The sequence below is a fragment of the Lacerta agilis genome, chromosome 8, assembly GCF_009819535.1.
Source record: "Lacerta agilis isolate rLacAgi1 chromosome 8, rLacAgi1.pri, whole genome shotgun sequence".
NCBI lineage: Eukaryota > Metazoa > Chordata > Lepidosauria > Squamata > Lacertidae > Lacerta > Lacerta agilis.
The window spans coordinates 39585235-39608986 of NC_046319.1; the positions used below are offsets into that span (position 1 = coordinate 39585235).

At 43.6% G+C, this 23752-nt stretch overlaps 1 protein-coding gene across 6 annotated transcripts in view; it reads right to left on the reverse strand.

Moving 5' to 3' along the window:
• Positions 1 to 23752, reverse strand: part of ZFHX3 (zinc finger homeobox 3) — a 167535-nt gene that overhangs the window by 72035 nt on the left and 71748 nt on the right. For 5 of the 6 annotated variants that reach the window (XM_033157100.1, XM_033157102.1, XM_033157101.1 and 2 more), the window contains 2 exons: positions 13518 to 13592; positions 1341 to 1572 (listed from right to left, as the gene is read on the reverse strand). In XM_033157100.1, coding sequence (XP_033012991.1) covers positions 1341 to 1572; positions 13518 to 13592 — 307 coding nt within the window. The remainder of the gene's footprint in view (positions 1 to 1340; positions 1573 to 13517; positions 13593 to 23752) is intronic. The other variant, XM_033157103.1, reaches the window with a different exon arrangement.

A 23752-nucleotide genomic window follows, 5' to 3' on the forward strand; every position in this document is an offset into this window, starting at 1 on the left:
TTCTAGTCGACAATATCCTCCTTGAGGTTAGGCAACCAGTACTATCTATACACAGTACTCAAAGTGTGATCTCAACATAGATTTGTATAACAGCTGGATGATATTAGCAGTTTTATTTTCAATTTCTTTCTGAGCGATGCCTCACATGGCATTTGCACTTCACAGCTGCTGCACATTGGATCTGTTCTCTCTCTCTCTCTCTCTCTCTCTCTCTCTCTCTCTCTCTCTCTCAGGTTCTCATTGAACCTAAGCAAATCTGATTTGAAAACTTTATTTTATTTTAGAAAACAAATGCACCAACAAACAAATTGGAGGATAGGCCAGTTTGAATTGGAAGGGGCCTCTTCCACACTTCTATAGCATTAACCTAACCCAGCCTCCTCTCATTAATGCCCTTGCACAAAACACACTACAAGGAGCGCAGTCTTCTCTACCATGTTAGATGGGGGGTGGGTATGGGGCCAATACATTGCCTCCAATGGCGTAGCATGTTTTGCCGGCCCCAGGGGCGTGTGCATGTGCATGTGCACAAGGGACAGTTGAGTGCAGAGGGTGAACAGAGTCTGCTGCGCCAGCCCAGCCCTCACCACCAATGTGACCCCACCTCCATCAGAGCCAAGCAGGGCAGCGCTGCGTCGCCTGCCCCTGAATCATCCCAGCCTTGAAAAGTGGCTTGGGGCTGGCAGGGCACCCTTCGATCCCAGCCTCACAAAGTGAATCATTCAGATCAGATTCCAGCTTTGCAACGCAGGACAGAGTGAGGAGCCAAATGCGCAGCATCCCCCAGAAAAATTCACCCAGGGCCATCACCCTGACAGCCCTCCATGCTACGCTTCTACCTCCTTCCCTTGCCACCCCCACTGCCTGCACATAATCCTTACTTCCTGGAACCTGCCAGGGCATGGCACAGAAGGGTTGGTGCTAATGCAATCCCAAAGGAGCAGACAGCAGGCAGTAAGCAGTCTCTATAGATCATAAAACAACTCATGAAGGCCAGCTGGATGCTTTCCTTACAACGGGAGAATGAAATGCAAGTAAGATCTCTACAACACTAGTCGCACACATCCACTTCAAGCCAACTTGGCTGATGTTGGTCCCACCAAGCAAGCAGAAAGTCAGTGCAAACTGTTATTCAGCCAGACAAGTGTCTGAGTGCTTAGCCAAAAATCCAGTCACAATCCCAGTGCTGCTTTCCCAACAGCAGTCATGAAGGGAGGCCAACTTGTTCCTCACCTTCTGAAATTGAGAGAGCAACACCCTGGTGTCACTGAAGCAGGCACATCTCACTGTAATGGCAGAAAGAAGAGCTACACTTTGCTCATGTGGGAAATACCACTCACCAGCATCAGGGGCGGAGCACTTCTGGATGGTGAAGATCTGGCCCAGGTCCTCTTCTTCTTCAGGAAGGCCCTTCTGTAGGCGCTGCAGCTTCCGCAGACTCTCACTCCGCTGGTGCTTCATGGAGCGCACATGCTGAATGAGATTCAGTTTGGCCTTGGTGGAGTAGTTACATAGGACACAGTGGTAGAAGCAGCTTTCCCCATCAACTCCACTCTCATGATGCTGAAGGTGCTGCAGAAAGGAAATGAGAGCAAAAGGTCAGCAATGAGGACCAACTTACACAAACTCCAGGGCAAAACTGAGCGTGTCAAAATCCTGGGGACCTCAAAAGGCCAAGTGGGGGCAGGAGAAGGCAAACTTCCCCACACTCTCTTCATTTCAATCATAAGAAGCATCTTTTTAAAATCTGAATTAAAAAGACAAACTCATCGTTTGTCACCTAAAAGACTAAAAATGACTTTCCTTTAAAGGATTCCCTTTTTATTCAGGAGTTTCTCTTGCTAAAAACATAATTAAAACTCATGCTGAAGCAAAGCATGTGTTAATACACACACACTCCTCTCAAAAAGCTAGGAAGGCATACCAGACCATTAGCCATGTCAGCTTGTTCAGCAATAGTCTTTTAGCATGTTAAAGGCTAAAATATTTATTCTGGCATATGTTTTTGTGGACCAGAGCTCACTTTGCATGCTTGATGAAGCAACAATTCATATCAGAATGTAAGAGCCCTGTAGTAGAATCAGGCCCATCTAGTCCAGCACTCTGTTCTCATAGTGGGCAACTAGATGCACCAATGGGAAGCCCACAAGCAGCACCTGAATACAACAGCATTTTCTCTACTACTTGCAATTCTCAGCAACTGTTAAAAATGCATGTTGGTTTAGGAACTCTCTGCAGCACCAGTGGAGAACTGGGCTTTAATCAATTCACCTAACAAGCAACCCTATCACTCTTGCAGAAAGAAGTGCCTCTTGCAAGCAAAACAAGTTAAAATTCCAAACTAAATCCCCAAGAGGGTGGGAAGGGGGTTGCCACAAAAAGATGCATGTAAATTCCTAGTCTCCAGCCTGTCTGCCCCCTGGAACACCTCCCTGACACTGAAAGTGAATGTGTAACACAGCCTCTGAGAAGAATAGGCAAACAAAAAGTGTGTCTCTCTGGGTGATTGCCCACACCTCTGACTGATCCAGGTGAAGCCTTCCTGGAAGAGCACTTCCTCTACGCAGAAAACTATTCAGCACTTCACTACCTGTGGAAGTTCCAAAGTACCACTGTACAGCAAACTAGAACAACATCCAAGGTGCATGACACAGGGAGTTAGGCAAAAGGCCCATCTTGTCCAGCACCTTTTTGTCACACTAGCCAACCAGATGCCCCAATTGCAGACCTGAAAAACAAGAGCACTCTCCCCACTTGCAGTTCAGAGGCATTCTGCCTCCTTCACTGGAGTCATCATGACTAGCAGCTGCTGGTCATTATAGCCTTATCTCTTTTCATGAATTTGTGCAAAACCTTATTAAAGCTATCCAAGTTGGTGGCCATCACCACCTCTTGTAGAAATGAATTCCATCGTCTAACTACATGTCTGCATGAATAAGTCCTTCCTTTTGTCTGTTCTGGATCTTCCAGCATTCAGCTTCATTGGAATGCCACACTGGGTTCTAGTATTATGAGCAGGAGGGGGGAAAACTTATTTCTATCCACTTTCTCCACGCCATGCTTAATTTTATACACCTTTATCATTTCCTCCTTCGATTGCCTTTCCCCCTAAACTAAATGTTCCCAAATGTTTTAACTTTCCTCATGGGGGCTTCTTCTAGTCAGACGGTCATTTTGGTTGCTCTTTTCTTAACCTTTTTGAGTTCTACAATGTCCTTTTTCAGTTGAGTTGACCAGAACTGTACACAGTATATTCCTGTATATGTAAAATTGGGGGAGGGTTGTTGCTTTTTTGCCTCTATGTGCACTGCTTTACACTTGCTTACAATGAATCACGTTTGCCATTTAACACACATTTATCCAGTTTGAGGAGCTCCTCACATTCCCTTTTTTGTTTTTACCACTCTGAAAAAATGGCTGTCATTAGTCTGCCCTTCCAACACTGCAGCAAACACAGAAAGAAACCAAATTGGATCATCTATGGCCAGCTTCACAGCAACCCACTCCTCTTCACCCATGGGCAGTAATCACAGTTTGCACCTCCCTTCACAAGCCTGCTGAATTCAATTTATTATGGAAAAGGGTATTTGAGAATTAAATGCTAGTTGAGCCCCTAGTGCAGACTGCCCCTCAATGGAGTTGAGCTAGACAAAAAAAGAAACTTACAATTTTCAGGGATAATAGGCAGAACCACAAAGAAATATTGGAAGCTGTCTTACATCAAGAGAGATGACTGGTCCACATAGCTCAGCATTGTCTACACTGATGAGCTGTGATTCTCCAGATTTTCAGATAGGGGTCTCTCCCAGCCCTACCTGGGGATGCCAGGGATTAAACCTGGGACCTTCTACATGCATAGCATGTGCTCTACTCAAAGCTCATCCATACAGAATATGAAAAGGAAAAGCTAAACAAGAAGTCTCACTAGGAAGTAAGTTCTTCTAAAGAATATAGGCTTTTACTAGCTACTAAGAAAAGCCAACCAACTTCTGCCAGGGTACATTGATCAATTCCATAATATGGAGGGGCACAACAGCTTCCCCCTCCCCCTTCCCAACAACAGGAAGCTTCTAACATCAGGTTCTTCACACATGGAATACAAAATATTGATCATGGTTAGTCAAAGCTTCACTTTTAAAACAGAAACACACTGAAGTACATCTGATAAAAACCCTCACAAGTAAAGCTTCCCAAAGGATTAGAACTTGCTGCAAAATGAGGGCATTCCTCAGTCCAGTGAGGACCATTTGTTAGAAAAGAGATAGTCAACACTGTGCCCTCCTGATGTTGTGGACTACAACACCCACCAGCCGCCAGACAGCATAGCCAATGGTTGGGAATGACAGGAGTTGCAGTCCACAAGAGCTGGAGGGTATTACTTTGACTACAAATAAGCTGAGCTTAGATCCTGGAAAGACAGAGGCCCTGTGGGTGGGTAATTCCCATGCCTAAGAAATTGGTCAACTGCCTGCCCTGGACAGGGCTGCACTTTCTGAAGGAGCAAGTATTCAGTTCAGGGGTGCTTCTGGATCCAGCTATGTCAATGGAGGTGCAAGTAGCCTCAGTGACTAGAAGCACCTTTTACAACTTGACTGGTGTGACAGCTACAACCGTTCCTGGACCGGAAGCCTTGACCACAGTAGTTGAGACACTGCTGAATGTAATATTGGGTTACTGCAACACACTCTGTGTGGGGCTTCCCTTGTACTTTATGCAGAAACTGCAGTTAGTTTTAGCAGCTCAGTTGCTGACAGCAGTGAGACGCTGTCTGTATGCAACCCTCTGCTCAGAGATCTGCACTGCTTTTAATGTTATTTAATAAAATGTATATATCTCTTGATTGGTAAGAAAACCTCTAAGCAGTTTACAAAAATATAAAACGAAACATTAAAATATGTTTTAAGCAGGTTGTCTATCTGCTACAGGGCCAAAATAATCAAGGTGTTACTATTAGTATGACATTAACAGCCAGAGACCAGTTTACTTGCAGGATCACCTTACGCCATATAGGCCCACTCAGTTGCTTCAGTCTATGGAACTGGCACTGTTATGAGTTCTACATAATACTTGTAAGGAATTTATCTTTTAATGTGGTAGCATTCACACTTTGAAACTTCCTGTCTGTTGATATCAGGCAGGACCTTTGCTAGCTTAAAACATTTTTCTTTAGGCAAACCTATCCAGAAACTACATGTGTTTTATTTCATTTTAGCTTTGCTGATTTTAACCATCTTTGGAATGCTTTTAAACACCTGTTTTGTAATTATTTTTATTGAGAATTTTAAAGTTTTATTTTATATTTTTCTATGCCACTTAACGGGGATGTGAGTGGCACTGTGGTCTAAACCATGGAGTTTCTTGGGCTTGCCGATTGGAAGGTCGGTGGTTCGAATCCCCGTGATGGGGTGAGCTTCCGTTGCCCAGTCCTAGCTCCTGCCAACCTAGCAGTTTGAAAGCATGTCAAAGTGCAAGTAGATAAATAGGTACCGCTCCGGCAGGAAGGTAAACGGCATTTCCGTGCGCTGCTCTGGTTTCGCCAGAAGCAGCTTAGTCATGCTGGCCACATGACCTGGAAAAACTGTCTGCAGACAAATGTCGGCTCCCTCGGCCAGTAAAGCAAGATGAGCGCTGCAACCCCAGAGTCATACGCGACTGGACTTAACTGTCTGTGGTCCTTTACCTTTTTTATGCCACTTAAGAGGTTTTCATACAACCAATTGGTATATAAATCCTCACCACACAGAACTTCAGCAATCTGAAGGGTGGTGCCCAACAGGCTTATTTGGACTGCTGCTGCCCAGAAAGGACCACCCTGCTAAGAGCCTGAGGGCCCACTCCTGCCTCTCGCCACCTGACCCAGGCTTCAAAAGGACTGATACTGTTAAATTGCTTTTAAGCTGTTTTTAAAAAATATTTTTAATTGCTTTTTAGTGTTTTAACTGTTTTTAACCCACATCCTATGCCCACATCCTATGCCCTTTTAAAATGTGTTGGGGGGGGGGGTTAATTGGGTTGTTGTTGTTTTTGTTTTTATTTTGTACATTGTAGTTTTACATTCTGATTTTATCCTGTGAACCGTCCTGAGACCTGCAAGTATAGGGTGGTATATAAATTCAATATATTATTTTTATATTTTTATTATTAATTGGATTTCTTGCCCACCCTTCACCATATAGTCCCAGGGCAGGTTACAACATTTATAACTGTGTAATGTTAAAGCCTGAAGAAGACACCTGCTTCTTGGGAGAAAAGCAATGACAAACCTAGACAGCATCTTAAAAAGCAAAGACATCACCTTGCCGACAAAAGTCCGTATAGTTAAAGCTATGGTTTTCCCAGTAGTAATGTACGGAAGTGAGAGCTGGACCATAAAGAAGGCTGATCGTCGAAGAATTGATGCTTTTGAATTATGGTGCTGGAGGAGACTCTTGAGAGTCCCATGGACTGCAAAAAGATCAAACCTATCCATTCTTAAAGAAATCAGCCCTGAGTGCTCACTAGAAGGACAGATCCTGAAGTTGAGGCTCCAGTACTTTGGCCACCTCATGAGAAGAGAAGACTCCCTAGAAAAGACCCTGATGTTGGGAAAGATGGAGGGCACAAGGAGAAGGGGACGGCAGAGGATGAGATGGTTGGACAGTGTTCTCGAAGCTACTAACATGAGTTTGGCCAAACTGTGAGAGGCAGTGAAGGATAGGCGTGCCTGGCGTGCTCTGGTCCATGGGGTCATGAAGAGTCGGACACGACTGAACAACTGAACAACAACAACAATGTTAAAGCCAACTAAAATAGTTTTAAAATGAAAATAGATAAAATATACACCAGACAAGGAAGCAGGTCCCACAGAAATCTTAACTGCCAAAGGTCTGGGGAAAGAGGTGTGTTTTCCAGATAAGAAGATATAGCAAAGGTGATAGATGCACCTCTTTGAGGAGGGAGTTTCATGGTTTAGGGGCTACTGTGGAGTATGTCCACTGCAGGCTGCCAGCCTCTGAACTTCTGACGTCAATGAAACTACCAAGAGGGCCTTTTCTGTCTATCTGAGAGATTTGTAGGGAAGGAGGTAGCCCTTCAGATATCTGGGGTTTAGGGCTTTGAGCACCTTAAATCAGTTGTCTTAAAATAGGGGTTATATGAGCTCTAAATAGAACCCTGACTAGTAAAGCTAGCTGCTGCATTTTGGACCAGTTGAAGTTTCCAAATAGTTTTCAAGGGAAACACTATGTAGATCACATTACAATCATCTAAGTTAGACATCACCAGACCAAGAGTACAGTGGCCAAGTCATCTCTGTCTGGAAGGGGCTGTTGCTGGAAACAGGCACTCCTATCCACTGAGACTACCTGAGCCTCCAGTAACAGTGCTGGATTAAGGAGGACGCCCAAGCTATAGACCTGCTTCATCTCCCCAGCTCCTGTATGCAAGAACTCAGAATACATTTTCTTTATGGGATCCTCTTTACTGGCCCACATCTAGTCCATGACCACCTCTAAGCATCAATCTAGCACCAGAGTTGCCTCTCCCAATTCAAATGAGAGAGAGAGAGAGAGAGAGAGAGAGAGAGAGAGAGAGAGAGAGGGACGTATGCATCATTCACATATTTCAATCCAAAACTCCTGATAACAGATCCCAGCGGCACTTCAAAAAGGGCAAATGGAAGAATGAGTCCTTTGTACTGGTGGGCTTCAAGGTTTCTTAGAGCTAGGGAAGACACTGGGCTTATCCACACTTCCTCTTGTTCCGCTGCTATCCCCCAGGAAAAACAGCTCTTTAGTGCTGTATTGGAGCAGCAATTTGGGTTTTCTCCAGATTGATGTCTTCTCCGATCTAGCTCTAAAGATTGGGGTTTTCCCTGGGAAAGGAGCAAGGCAAGGGGAAAATTGCTCGGACCCGTGCCTGGAAAGTGTGGGTCAAGTGGAGAAATGCTCAGACCTGTGTTTTCTAGGCATGGGAGATGCAGAAGTGTGGATGAGCCCTCTGTCCAAACAATCCACAAATATATGTTCAAGACCCATGGACCCCGTGTTCAGTTGCTATACAGTTAAGGACAGAAAATGACTGAGAAAGAGAAATTTTAAGAAAGGTCTGGTGGTGAGCTGCATCTTGAAAAGACATCAGAGAAGAAAGGAAGAGAGCCCCAAACGGGCTAACCAAGCAAATGGCTGTGAAAAAAGCTCAGGAGGGGAAGGAGAAAGCAGCACTTGTAAGGCTGATCAGGAGTCAAGTAGAACAAAGTAAGACACAGGGATTGAAGTCAAGGAGAAAGCAGGTCCAGTACAGAAATGGCTGGCTGGCCCAGGGTGTGTTCCACTACCAACACCTACATGCAATGGAATCTCTGTCAGGATCCCCCATAAACAACAGAAACACACGGCCGGCAGGTGGATTTTTGCTCCACCCTTGAAGCCTCATTAAAAGCCAATATTGCTCAGCCTAAAGATGGAGAGCTCAGCATAGATTTTACTGAACGTTAAATCAACCAGCAAGCACAGCCAGCAAACTCTGTGGCACTTTAACTTTAAATAATGCAATAATTATTGAATTTCCTTTTTATAACTGAAGTGCTGGAATGTAAACAATGGGGCTGTAATTGCAGGAAGGGGGGATCAATAGAGGCAATCGTTTTCAGCCATGTTAATTGTAAATACAATTGCTCCAAGATGTCAGCCTTGTTCCTCTCGCTCCCAGAATCACCCTAACGGATGACAGAGTCCAACTTTCCCATTACAGCTGTTCGTTCCTTTAAGAGGTTCTCAATCAGGTCTGATCAATCTGTCAAGATAATGCATGGAGTAAGTAAGACTCTTCCAAACACAAACACCCAATCAATAGCCCCAACTGGCTTAATGAGGAGGGGCTAAAGCCCAGAGGGAGGCAAGAGCCCGGCTGCAGCACAAGCCAGCTAAACAGATCAGTCCTTAACGAGACTGCTCTGCATGCAGGTTTCAGAGAGCAACACGGCCTCTTCCCCAGGGACAGGTGGACACGCAGCAGTAGAGATGGGACCAAGCAAGTCTTCCCCAATTGCACAGCAGGCCAAAGAATCCTAATTAATCACTCACTACAGCCATTCCGAAAGATAGAAGACTGTTGGGCTGCGGGGCCCTTAGGCTGCACAGAGGAAAGACCAGAAACCAGCAGCAGCAACAAGATCCAGTGGCCTAAAAGCAGAAACCATGCCTTTCAGGTGTGCACATGCCAGCCTCCTTGCAGAATAATGGTATGGAACTATGAACATGCTAGAAGGGGGCAAAGAATGTATGCAGAAGGTACCCTGAACCTGACCACTTCTTTGGTGAGGGCTTCCACAGCTCTTTGGCCACAGTGAGAGAAGGCAGGAAAACAAACGTTGGGATAAATCTCCTTAATTCCTAAGCATAAAAATGTGACTGTCTTCTCAGAAGTTACTCACAAATCCTTACAGCAGGTTCACCTAAATGATCATGCCATGTTTATGAGCAAGGCTGAAATGATAGGGAGTACACATTTTATGGAAAAAAAAAACATGCCTCTTATAAAGTTCCCATCCCTACCACCATTATCCAAATTTTTCTGGAAGCTTGCAAAATAGGCTAAAGTATCCAGCAAAGCAAGAGATGCAGGAAGCATTGCCCTCACTCTGATTTGGCTTCATGAAGTCACCTGATTGGCTAGGTGGTATTACTTGGCAGTCCATTTAGAGTGATGGCAATACTTCCTGCCCTTATTCTGATTTCGTTCTGTGGCAATACAAGTGTGATTAGTTGCATTAAGACTTTGTATCATTATTTTTTCTATGCGATCCCAAACTACCTAGCTTGTAAACTGACACAGAACCAAGAAGCTTCTAACAAGCTGCAAGCAGCACATCTAAAATATGTTTAGATGTTCTTAATATTTTAATTATATTGCTTTGCTACTTTACCATACCACCTTTGGGAGGAAGGATGGGGTAGAAATTTAATAATTAATAAAAATAAGTTTTAAAATGAAAAAGGTATTGGGGGATGAAGCTTAACCTGACACTTTTTGTTGGTGAAAATTCTGCATACATTTTAGCTCCACAAACTAGTGTAGTAGCTCTGGAAGATGGACACACTCACTTGGAAGTTAGCAGAAGTAACACCTAGAGCACAGATCTAATCCTGTCTTCAGAGACAGAGTTAACAGTACTTGTTTCTCAGCTGCTGGCATGAAGATGTCTGAGGCTCACCCTATAATTTAATACGCGTATACCATCAACTTTGTGTGCAAAATTCATTATCCAGGGGAAGTTGGGAAAACTGAGGCAAGACCTATAATGCACCAGTTCAGGACAACCTTAGATATCCTAGACCCCATTTAAGTGCTAAACAATCTGCTGATCTCCACTACAGATGGTTCATCCTTAACAGCATCCCCATCATTAGGAGCCATAGCTTAAGGGTAGAGCACATGCTTTGCTGCCAGTGATCTCTGCTTCAATCTCTAGAATCTCCAAATGCACCAGGAACTGTCAAAGAGTAGACTCATTCATCATTTGACTGTACCCATGAGGTGAGGCTTTAGTGAATGCCGTGCCTAATTTGTGGAACATCCTCCCCAAGCAGACCTATCTGTGTAGCCTCATTGCTTGTCTTTTGGTAAGCAGCTAAAACTTGACTTTTCAAGGGAACTTTGGGCTTGAAACAAATCTTCTCTGTGTTTCCCTGCCTCTTTCTGTTATCTATGACTCATAAAATACTGCTTTAAACTTTATAACTAAGAATCTCCAACAGAAAGGCAGAATATAAATGTTTTAATAAATATGTTAAATTAAAATCACAGAACTGGGGAAGAGATCCTGGTTCTGAACCACTGTGGTGCTAATATTATGTCTCAAGGGTGTGTCCCGGTCAAAGAAATGCACACAGCAGATAGTTAACTCTTTATTGTCAAAGATAATGCTTCTACAGCTCTGGATACCTACACACACCAATTTAGCATCTAGGCCAGGTGTCCCCAGACTTACCGGACCTCAGGCCGCTTCCTCCAGCGCGATCGTGCGGCGGGCCGGAGGGCGGGGAAGCGCGCACCCACACACTATTTCCGGCGCACTTTCAGGTCAACGGCGAGCCGGAAATAGCTTGTGCGCATGTGTCATTTCCGGTGCAACACTGGAAATAGCTTGTGCGCATGAGCATCTGCCTCCACAGACCCGGAAGTGCGTCGGAAATGACGCTTGCCCATGTGCACAAGCTATTTCCGTCACTCTGCTGACCTGAATGTGGGCAGCCGCGCTGTGCTGGTAAGAGTGGGCGGCGGGGATTGCTGGGGGCCAGATAAATGAGCCCTTTGGGCCGCATCCGGCCCGCGGGCCTTAGTCTGGGGACCCCTGTTCTAGGCAGCTACTCCCAAGTCTATATTTGGCTATTCTGGTCTTTATACAGTAATGCTTTCCACCAAATTAAGTGGAAGATAGGACAAGAAATATGTAATTTCATGCATTTTCCCCTGGACTCCCTGCTCCCCATCTTTATGGTGTTAATACTGAGCATCTTTCAGTCCCCTGGCAAGTTAATATTGCAGATACTGCATATGTCTGTTAAAGGATAGTGTGTCATGCCGATTTGTTGTGAGGTGTGGAAAATTGTAGTAAAAACATTTTATCTTCTACTTTTTCAAGTATTTTGTCATGTGTATTCACAGCCATTACTTGCATGATTTCTTTTCCTTTCTCCTCCCCAAGCAGCATCAGAAGAAAAACATATTCTTTGCTCAGGTAGCCTGGCCAACGCTAGCTGGCTTACCAAGCTATGTTGGCAGTTTTGTTGTCCACCAGCACTGCAAAACAAGTCTCCCCTCACCTCTGGTCACAACCAGAAGAAACAGAAAGTGGATGCAAAATCAGATTGTGCCTCAACTAGTCACATTGTGCCTCAACTAGCCACCACATTGTGCCTCAACTAGTCAACCAGGAAATAAAGTAGAAAAGTTGCAAGGACTCAGGCCAGGATGGCAATAAACAATGGCTTTCTCTATTTTTGTTGTTGAAAGTATAAAACAAATTCCAGTTACGATTGTTAACTCCAGGACAAGGCCCTGTTTCGTTTATTCTTCATCAGCTATCGTTTCGAAGTTTTATGGTCAAAGTGTACCGAGCACATTCTCTTCTCCAGATTATGTCCCGCTCAGAAACAATTTTACAACCTAGTCACACAAAGGGGTGCAACAATAGCCGGGGGGGGGGGAGGAGGCTTGCTTGTGAAAAGTGCACCCATTGTGTCTCAGCACTAATACAGCCCTAATGACTTGCCAGTATTTAACCAATACTACTACCAAAACTACAGTTTATTGGTTAGGTGACACCTCTTCCTCCTAAAGTGATGGTCCAAATATAGGTGTTTCTCCAGCATCTGCACTGAATATAGATGTAGAGGGTTAATTTAGCTTTTTGGTAGCCTTCCAGCCCTCCTATAGCAATGCTTTCACATGTGTATCATCTAAAAATCCATCTACGGTAGTTGTTTTCCTACTTCTGATTTATTTATAACTTTCTTTATATCTATAGCAACTGCTCCTCAAAATTCCTTATTTGCTTTATTATTGACAATTCATATTTGCATTTACTGAGTTTGTGTTCTTATTTTCCATATTTGGGCAAGACTTCTACTTCTTAAAAGGAATCTCTCTACCTGTCAGGAGTAAGCATGGACCAATGGTACCAAGTAGTATGGGAAACAGCCCTACTAGAAAAACTAACCAGTAACCTGAAACTGACACAGGGACAAACAGAAGAAGACACCTTCACCTCAGTATGGTTCCCCTTCATCACACACACAGCCCAACAAGACAATGAATCTAACGCCAGCATACAAATCAATATGGCTAACCTGATCAAAAACACTCACCCACCCCACTCACACAGGAAACCAAAGACCACCACAGCCAACCACAAATGAACAATCACACCCTATGCCAATCCCGACATCTCTCACCACCAAAGAAGCACAAGCGAACAACAGAGAACCTACACAAACAATGCTGACACCAAACCCTACATATATTAAGGGAAATAGAAACATCGTCACCCCACCTCACCCACCCACCCATCCCACCCTCATTCCCCCTTCTCTCCCTAATATCTCAACAACCAAAACTGATTTGTAAAAATGTTACATGGAAAAATACAAGAGAGACATTGCTCACACTTTTGTAAATCAAGAAAATCTTTAATATAAAAAAGGAAATCTCTCTTGCCTCTTACAGCCACCTTTACTCTTATTTAATGACATTGGGTTTTTTGACTGGTCTGTGCTCATTCTAATTTACAATATACAATTTACTGGAGCCTTTACTGTAATAAGTTTTTTAAAACCTCTATGCTCTCTCTCCTTTTTTGCTTTTTTTCCAGCCATATCTATCTATCTATCCATCTATCCATCCATCCATCCATCCATCCATCTCTCTCCTCTGAAAATTAATTTATTATGTTAACTCATTTTGGACAGTATGCATGTATGCATGTAGAATCTGTTAACATTGTAGTCAGCGTTTCCAAACAGTTCAACAACACTTACATCTTGCACCAGATCCAGGGCATCACATAGGATTAAATCAAGAGTCGCCTCTCCTCTTGTCGGTTCCATGGCTAACTGTTAAGACACAATCATTTATCATGTCTAGAAATTTTGACACATTGTCATGGCCTATATTTACATTTAGCTGGTCACTGTGAGGGTAGATAAAGGGCCATTCATTACAATTTCTAGTTTGGATGCCTCCCAGTTTCCTTCTACCTCACCGTTTTGTTCAGAGTGTGGGTGTTACAAGACAGGACAAACCGAGGACTGTATTACTGTAGTCAGAAATACTGTATAAGGATACTTGTACTCTTCTCATGCCACCTCTTTGATAGGCTGCTATGTGGAGTCCAGCTGGGCTCTCCTGCCTTGTTTCTTTCCGAAAGAGGTTGAATGACCTACTAGCGTTATTCTCCTCTGGCCTTGGGTGGAGGCAAGTGCAAGCTTTCAACAAGCATGTAACCTAGCTAGAAGAGAGATCCAGACATGGGAAATCCCCTTTCCTCTTTTCCCCACACTACACCCATTCCAGCACCAGGACAATTTGAACTGGAATTGGGGGGGGGGGTTCTGCTTCACATGTTTCTTTTTACTACATTTAGTAAACAAAAACTACAGCATATCATGTTAATTTTAAATGCAGCATCTTTTTAAAAATATTTTTTTAAATTTTTTTTTTGAAGATTCCAATAGCCAAAAGTAATCAAACTTAAATATTTGACTGGTGGGGGCCGGGAGAGTGGGAGAACCAATAAGGTACACATAGTATGGTTTAAATGTTAATGTTATTTTATTTATACTTTAAAGTGTTTTAAAACATAACAAACTCAATAGAAATACACATCCCTGACTTTAGATTTTAAAGGGCAGGGGGACTAAGCTCTGAAAGCTGTTAACATATTATACCTGTGTGCATAAATATTTGTGCTTTATAGTGTAAGTCACCTGGGAAAAGGTAATTCAGGTTTTGCTTTAGATTTGATTGGCACTGTATCCATTCCAGCCCCCACTTGATCTGTATTGTGTTCATTCATTTTGTTATCAGTCAATTTAATGAAACATTTTTAAAGCAGGTAATTTTCTAGTAGTGAAAAGATTTTCCTTCCAAAAGCTTTTCTGTGCCACATCACTGCTGCACACACCATTGCAATGACCATCAAGATCTGAAAGGACTGTCCAGGGGTTGATGAAGGCCAGAGTCATAATGATAAAGAAGTTGTAATCAAAAGACAGTGAGCGAGCAGCAAGTTCAGGGACTTCCTCCAATCTGTAGAACAAATCCCCCCCTCCAGCCTTAACTGTACCTGAACCTTAAAGCAGCAGCAACAGTAACTGAGCTGTCCTTTAACCAGGATTTGAAAACCTCATGAAGTAGCAGACTGATCATCATCAGCCAATAATTCAGACCACATTCTGGATAAAAATTAGTTCAATAAATAAACCTAATCATATCTAGTGATTAAACGAGAAAACAACAGTATCCATTCCACAAGAGATGGATGTGCAGAAGGGGAAGGCTGTAAACAGACCAGCTTGGGTTTCTGTTAAAACTAGGCAGCTTGGATAGATATCAACATCTACCAAAAAAAATTAAGTATTAGGAAAAAATTATGCAGAACTTAGAAAGGTTGTGGAATTTCCTCCCTATGATATTTTTCAAAGAAAGGATTGCATACTAAAAAAACACAACAGGAATAATATGAGTGAGTATGAGGTGTTATTTTTTTAAATAAAGTATTTCATTATTGAAACAGTATTATGCCTTCACATTTACTCTTATTATTATTTTAATTAAAAATACAAGTTGCCGATCTTGCATATCTTTGCATTTAGTATACATCCAAAAGAAAATCAATAATAAATAATAAATAAACAAATAAACGACATGACTAGGAAGGCTTCATCTCTGGGATATCCTGACTCAGCTCTGGGGTTGGTTCAACACTTGCATACATTAAACCTCAGCATAAGATTTTCATCACTTCTGCTCTTAAGGTTTTACAGCCTGTCTTCTACCTATCACACCCCCCCTTGTCAGAATAATACAAAGCTCCTGTCTATATACCATCTGGCAATAAGCAAGTTGCATGGATTAATTACAGTTTATCAGATCAACTTTGTGTCTTTAGAAATCTGGAGGTTCAGCCAAGAGATGAAGAGGTAGTGTGAATCAAATCTTGGTAGTGCTCTCTTGCTCTGCCTATTTGTGTCCACTGCTCACTAGAGGAGGACTTTGCCAACTATATCTAGAAACCAGCTAACACCCCCAATTCCTTGCCCACACAGCTTGTTCGGAGATAAGCTTCTACTGGGAACCCCAAGGCAGAAGCACTCCAGAAATGACTCCAGAGTAGCTTCAATGGGCTGGTCTTGGATAAAGGCAGAACACCAAGAAGCCCATAGAGCCACCCAGTCCCAAAGCACCTGACAAAGGCAGCTTTAGCTGGACACTCAAGTGAGACCAGGGACTTGCTGCAAAGCTCCAAGAATGTAAGACACATGAGATTCAGCCTATTGAAGGGGTCGCTAGTTTATGGACAACTAAGGAGCACAACATTGGCAAGTTGAAACAGGTCCACATAAGTGGGGGCAATTCTGCAACCCTCCCTGGGAAACAAGGGCCACTTGGGCTATGCTCACCAACTTTTGTGAGACTTCCGTCCGTTGGAAATAAACAGTCCTAATTTCTCCCATCCTACACTCAGTCAAAGGCACAACAGATCTTCTGGGTTGTTCATTTTCCAATAAACACATTTACTTCAAGCCATGCATATAGTAGCTATATTGTCACCGGGCAACCAATTGATGGTGCGTAAAAGAAACAAAGACATATATTCTGGAGGCCAAACAAAGGCCTATCTCATTCTAAAAAATGAGATAGTAATAAATGCACAGTGCCTACCAATGAGTGCATGAACTTGATTATAGGGAGTGATCTCAGAGCAGTGCTAGAATACAAAAGTATTCAGTAGGCACTCATCCAAGGAGGAGTTCTGGGACCCAACATAAAGTCCTTGCCCCCAGTGGCAGTTCTGAATAGCCCACTGAGCACCCACTGAGCTACCCAGTTCCAGAGGCATCTTGCCAGTCCTCAACGTAAACCCCTCCATGCCTCAACCTGACTATCCCTCTTCATGCCATGTGGAAAATCCAGAGCCAATGGCAGGAAATTCACATTCGGGTCATATCCACACCCAATACACCATACATTTAAATCACTCTTATACCACTTTAACAATCACAGCTTCCCCCAAAGAATTCTGGGAACTGTACTTTATTAAGGGTACTGACCTCAAAGAGCTACAATTCTCAGTGCCCTTAACAAACTAGAGTTCCCAGGATTCTTCATGGCTGTTAAAGTGTCATAACAGTGCTCTAAATGTACAATGTAGATGTGACCCTAGTTGCCAGGAGACGTCATCCACAGGAGTCTACTTAGGAGGAAGGAAAAGCCAGAGAGGGACCAGGTGTACCTTATAACCTAGAAAGTGACCAGGAAGGGGCATCTCTCAGTCTCCCTTGGGCCTCTGCTGCGATCAGTCCCCTCTATGAAGCCCTAGTCACAGCACTTTACCTTGGCTTGTTTCCCTTGGGTTTAGGGTCCCTCCAGGATCAGAACATCCATGCTATGGATTTTTAGCAGTTACAGCATCAGACTGAGACTGGAGAGACCCAAGTTCCAATCCCTACTTGTGGGGCAATTGTTTCAGTGAAACACTCAGTAGCCCAGCTAACTGGCTTTATCATTAACCATGTTCACAGAAGGGATGTGCAAATGCTAAAACATGCAGATTAGAGACATCCAACAAAGTGAAGGCCCAACTTGGCCATTTTCTTTACTCATGGCAGCAATCCACCTACATAGGCAACATTAAATTGTAAGCCAATAACTTGGAGATCAGACATGTGGCAAATTTTACATTTGCTGATCAAGAAGGTATCATTGGTTTTCATCCCAAAGCTTTTTTTTATGAGGGGCACTAGCACACCAGCAGATTCATATTATAAGAACATATTGCCTTAGTGCACAATTGAGAAAGTGGTGGGACAGATCCATGGCCTGCCAAGATACACAAGTTGACTAATACTGTGAACAAAGCATTCCACTACTAAAGTGTGAACTGACCTCAAAGAACACCTTTCTGCCATCATGAAAATCTGTCCACAATGAAAAGCTAAACTGTTTGGGTAATTTTACCTAAAGAGGGGGAAATTGGGGGGGTAGGAAAGCAGATATAAAACTGAACATTTTGGAAAAAAGAAAAGGGTTTTTTTCTCTCCTCTCTTTCATTCTACTAGAATTTGTAGACATAATACTAGAACCCACTGGGCTCATTCAATGAATCTGAAGATTCAGGACAGACAAAAGTACTTATTTACAATGTGTTCATTGCAGACTATGGAATTTGCTCCTGCAAGAGCTAGCAATGGCCAGCAACAAGGAAGGCTTCAAAAGGGGATTAGACAAATTCATGGAGGACAAGGCTGTTGATGGCTACTAGCCATGACGGCCATGTTCTATCTTCACTACAAGAGGAAGTATTCCTTGGAATACCAGTTGCTGGGAATCAGAAGTGGGGAGAGCGCTGTTCTGCTCTCATCCAGCTTGTGGGCTTTCCAGAAAAGGCATCTGATTGGGTATTGAGAGAGCAGGATGCTGGACTATAGTATATAGGCCCCCTTTGGCTTGATCCAGCTATAGCCAGTCTTTTCTTACGTTCTTTCACACAACACATACATTAACCTTTTTAAAAATTTGCTTTTTATTAGTTGTCTTACTTAACAAACACACACAATAGATTAACAAAAATCATAACAGAAAAAAGAAAAAAAATCCATAAATTCTTACAAAAGAACTTATGCCACCATATTCTTAATTTCCAATTCCTTATCTTCCCTAGTAGACTTCTGACTTCCTCAAAGTGGGTCTGTCTTATCTATTTGTTAAACTGCTTCTTTAATCATTTCATCATTTCTTCTGTTATCTGAATACTATACTTCTAATCCATATTGTAATTTGCGAAAATTAATCAAAGCATGAGGGCACTGGTTTTTTAAAAAACATTCCTTATAATTTTCCCACTCCTTTTTGAACTTTTGGTTTGGTTGTCTCCTAATTGTCTCTGTCATTAACTTGTGGGAATTGCTGCCACAATAAACAGAGGGGACCACTTGTTTAATGGGCTTCAAAAACTTAATAGGCAAAATCATGGGAGGATGCACCAATCAACTGCTGTTGGCCACCAGAGCTAAATGAAACCTCCTTGTTTAGAAGACATGGGTTGCTATTGAATGAAAGTTGCTTGAAGGCCACAGTTGGGAAGGGCTGTTGTCTTCATGCCCTGCTTGTGGGAATACAGGAGACAAGACAAGCTGGACTTTCAGCAACCAGGCTCTTCTTAGGTTCAAGAAGCCAAGTCACATTTCAAGATGGTTCCCTAGGCCCAGCTGACCTGACTTTAAGGGAAATTACTTTTTAAGCCCCCAATCCACCAACATCAAAAAATATGATTTTGATACATCTCAGTGTCACTCAAAAACCTGCCCTATTTGTAGTGGTTGCCATGCAGTGGGAGAAAAGACCCCTTTCTGACCCCAGTAGACCACCACTCACTGAATCACATTTTAAGGAATCTATTATCAGTCTCAAGTCTAGAAAATTTGTTTGGTTTCCACCACTTTTCTGTGGAGAATATCCCAGAATAATACATTTTAACTACCTATTGATTTGTTTACACCAGGCTTCCTCAAACTCGGCCCTCCAGATGTTTTGAAACTACAATTCCCATCATCCCTGACAACTGGTCCTGCTAGCTAGGGATCATGGGAGTTGTAGGCCAAAAACATCTGGAGGGCCGAGTTTGAGGAAGCCTGGTTTACACCCAACTTGTAACCACTGTTTCTTACAATCACAGCTTTGCATTTTACTTTAAGGTCAAGTTTCCGAAGCTCCCCTTCCTGTAGCAACTAAAAAATGCAAACATAAAAACAGGGCTCAGAAAAGCATGCTGAAGAGACAGCCTTCACTTGCTTGGCAAGAGAATCTCACACATCTGGCCCCAACTGTTTCTGCTGTACTTTGCTGAAGCCAAATAAGGAGCTGCCTCATGCAAAGCTCGTTTATATGCCTACACAGTTGCAGCACACATCTGCCTGGGAACCCACATTTTTGGAGAAGCCTCATGAAGGCAAACAGCCACAGCACCACACAACAGGATCCCTGCCAAGCTGGGGGTGGGGACTCCATGGCTCCCCAGCTCTCCTACAACCTCCCTTCGTCACATGCTGAGCAGCAGCAAGCACTTTCCATGCCAGGCACTACTCCGCCTGTTGAAAGAGGCAAGCATTGTGTTGCTCCCCACTCAGCCCCCCGAGGCTAACCACAATCCTTTGAGAGGCTCATGTATTTACAAACTGAGGCATGTCAAAATCAAAGGGGATACCATATGACATAATTCGCATTAAATACAAGCAGGCTGACAATTTATAGTGTCAGCCCAGGGAAGGTGGGGAGAGCTAAGACGTGGTAATTATTTAATTCCTGCTTAAACCAACAGCAGCTTTGCCTTCAGGAGTGCTGAAATAGGCAGGCCTTGGGGGCTGTGCTGGCAGCCAGCTGATGCCAAGGCCTGGCACCAGGCCAGGACTTAGATAACAGGCAGCTTAACTATTTATAGACACTTCACACCAGAATGTTAACTAGAGGAGGGGGTGTCCCTTCCACCTGGAGGCAGCTGCTGCTCAGAAAGAACACTACCCCCTACCAAAGCAGCAGAGGGCAGTTTTTAAGGGTGACAACTCAAAGCTCTCCCAGGTTCTGGCACAAGAAACCCTTATCATAGCCAAAGACCTCACAGACAGCCACAGAACAAAAACCTCAGCAGCAGTTCCTAACCTAATAATAGGATTTGGGGAACAGGTAGGAAGCTGTGCTCTGCCTCAACTCTTACAGACACATTTCTGATTTTGAGACCTCCAGACACCAAAGCCTTTTGCTTCTGGCTACAAAGGCTTTGTGCATAGGGGATCCAAACACTCCCCACCACCAAATGCTTTGCCTTATAAATGGTTCAGGTGGGGCCTGCAACAGAACCCCTGCAGCCATGAGCCAGAAGCATCCATTGGAAGGTGAGCAACTGATTTCTCAATGCCCAAGAGTAGCTGTATCTGTGGTGGTGGAGCATCTGCACATATTCTGGTTGTGTATAAATGGCAACACCTCATCCTCTCTTCTACCTCATTAACTGAAACACATTAAAAAAAGGGTGCACTGGGAGTAGGAAATGAGACTGTTAAACCAAGCTGATATAATCCTCATCAGCTGTGGGCAACGAGGCCGCATCAATTATGCTGAATCAAGTGCAGTAAGCGTGATTTACAGGAGGCTCCAAGACCCCAAGCAGCACTCCTGTGACTTGGACAATATTTCTTTCTCCTGGCTCCTTTCAAGTGCTTCTCTTTGGCTCTTCTGCTACTAGCACCTGCTGGGTTTGTGGCTTTTGCCTTCTTTTCCATGAGACTCAGTTCCTATAGCCACAACTGCCCTCAGGCAAAATCCACCTTCAGATAAATACTCAGTCAAAACAACAATGGCTTGCTTTCTGTCCAGAGGGGCAGCAGAGGCACCTCCCTCCCGCTCACACTAGCATGGAAGCACAGCTCTTATGCAAGCAGGTGAACTCACCTCAAGGAGTAACTGCAAGGCTGTCATGGGAAACATCCCATTAGTCCCTCAGCAAATGATTTAGTAATATAGTTGCACATTGGGACAAATCAGAACTCAACTCAAACTAGAACACAATTTAGGGACTTATGCTATGGCAATAATGATGGCAAAGCAAGCTTACTTTCCCATCACCACTGTGCCCTGCAGTCTCATCCAACGAAGTTATTTCATGTAACCACGGGCCTGTTGCCTTATGTGCCTTAAGGGGGAGTAGGAGGAATCCTCAGTAACCTACTGTTACTAGTCTTAGTGTACGTTCTGTGGTGGTACCGGTACCTAGAGCAACTGCTCTTACTTTTCAAATTGCACAGCCCAAGGATGTAGACAGGTGAGGCCTACCATGTGTGTGTGTCCCTAGGCCTTTCTGACTGGTAAAAACTGTGAGGAGGAGAAATTGGCTTTAAGGAGAGTGGTAAATGCTTTCTTACATAAGGGTGTGTTTTCACCAAGCCTAAAAAACCCCATTATTGAAAAAGCCTTCCCTGAATCCCACTAAATTGAATAATTTCTGGTCAGTCTAACATTCTATTTCTGGGCTAGGTGCTTGAACACAAAATGGTCTCTCAGCTCCAAAATGGTCTCTCAGCTGCATGAAACACATTATCAAGGTCACTTTAAATCCATATTCAAACCTGGTTAAGGGATTGAAACTTAACCAGCAAACTATGGCAAGTTCTTAAAGAAATGGGAGTGCCTGATCACCTCATCCGTCTCCTGAGAAATCTCTATGTGGGACAAGAAGCTACAGTTAGAACTGGATATGGAATAACTGATTGGTTCAAAATTGGGAAAGGAGTACGACAAGGCTATATATTGTCTCCCTGCCTATTTAACTTATATGCAGAATTCATCATGCGAAAGGCTGGGCTGGATGAATCCCAAACCGGAATTAAGATTGCTGGAAAAAATATCAACAACCTCAGATATGCTGATGTTACAACCTTGATGGCAGAAAGTGAGGAGGAATTAAAGAACCTTTTAATGAGGGTGAAAGAGGAGAGCGCAAAATATGGTCTGAAGCTCAACATCAAAAAAACTAAGATCATGGCCACTGGTCCCATCACCTCCTGGCAAATAGAAGGGGAAGAAATGGAGGCAGTGAGAGATATCACTTTCTTGGGTTCCATGATCACTGCAGTTGGTGACAGCAGTCACAAAATTAGAAGACGCCTGCTTCTTGGGAGAAAAGCAATGACAAACCTAGACAGCATCTTAAAAAGCAAAGACATCACCTTGCCGACAAAAGTCCGTATAGTTAAAGCTATGGTTTTCCCAGTAGTAATGTACGGAAGTGAGAGCTGGACCATAAAGAAGACAGATCGCCGAAGAATTGATGCATTTGAATTATGGCGCTGGAGGAGACTCTTGAGAGTCCCATGGACTGCAAAAAGATCAAACCTATCCATTCTTAAAGAAATCAGCCCTGAGTGCTCACTAGAAGGACAGATCCTGAAGTTGAGGCTCCAGTACTTTGGCCACCTCATGAGAAGAGAAGACTCCCTAGAAAAGACCCTGATGTTGAGAAAGATGGAGGGCACAAGGAGAAGGGGACGGCAGAGGATGAGATGGTTGGACAGTGTTCTCGAAGCTACTAACATGAGTTTGGCCAAACTGCGAGAGGCAGTGAAGGATAGGTGTGCCTGGCGTGCTCTGGTCCATGGGGTCACGAAGAGTCGGACACGACTGAACGACAACAACAAGGGATTGAAACAATTTTGATCACCTTAGCTGATGTCCTATGCTAGGAACTAGAAAAAGGGAAATACATCGCTATTGGTTCTGCTGGACCTTTCAATGACTTGATACCATTATTGCCCAGGGTATCCTCCTGAGATGCTGCTCAGTGGTTCAGGTTTTACCTGGACAGCTGGTCCCAAAAGGTGGTGGTGGGAGGCTCCTGTCTGGCCCCTTGGCTAGTGCCCTATAGTGCCCCAGAGGGTTCTGTTCTGCTTTCCAAGATGTTTAAGCTTCTACACGAACCCACACAGAAAGACTATCCTGGGATTTTTTAGAGTGAGTAGTATTCTCTCCTGAAGAATCAGGCTAGCAATTTGGGTTACTCCAGGATTCTAGTCTGTGTTTGGATACACAGGTGGCAACTGTTGGCATTAATGCATTTGCACAACTTCAGCTGGAGCACCAACTGTATCTTTTCTTTGTGATATCAAACTTGGCCATGGTGACAGAGGACTGGAGTTGGATGGGACCTTAGAGAAAATTTAGTTCAACCCCTGCTCAGTGCAGGGTTTGCAGTGTAGGACTCTGCAACTACAGCATCCCTGTCATATGGACAACCTCGGGGAGGGGGGAGACACCCAACACTTTCCAAGGCTGTCTGTTCCACTACCTTAGTATCTCCTAATGTTCAGTGAAATCCGCTCCTTGCAATTTCCATCCATAAGTTCCAATGCCCAAGTCTGCTCTATTTTCTGCATAACAGACCTTCAGGTATCTGAAGAAGAGCTATCATGTCTCCCCTTCATTTTTTCTTTTCCAGGCTAAACAT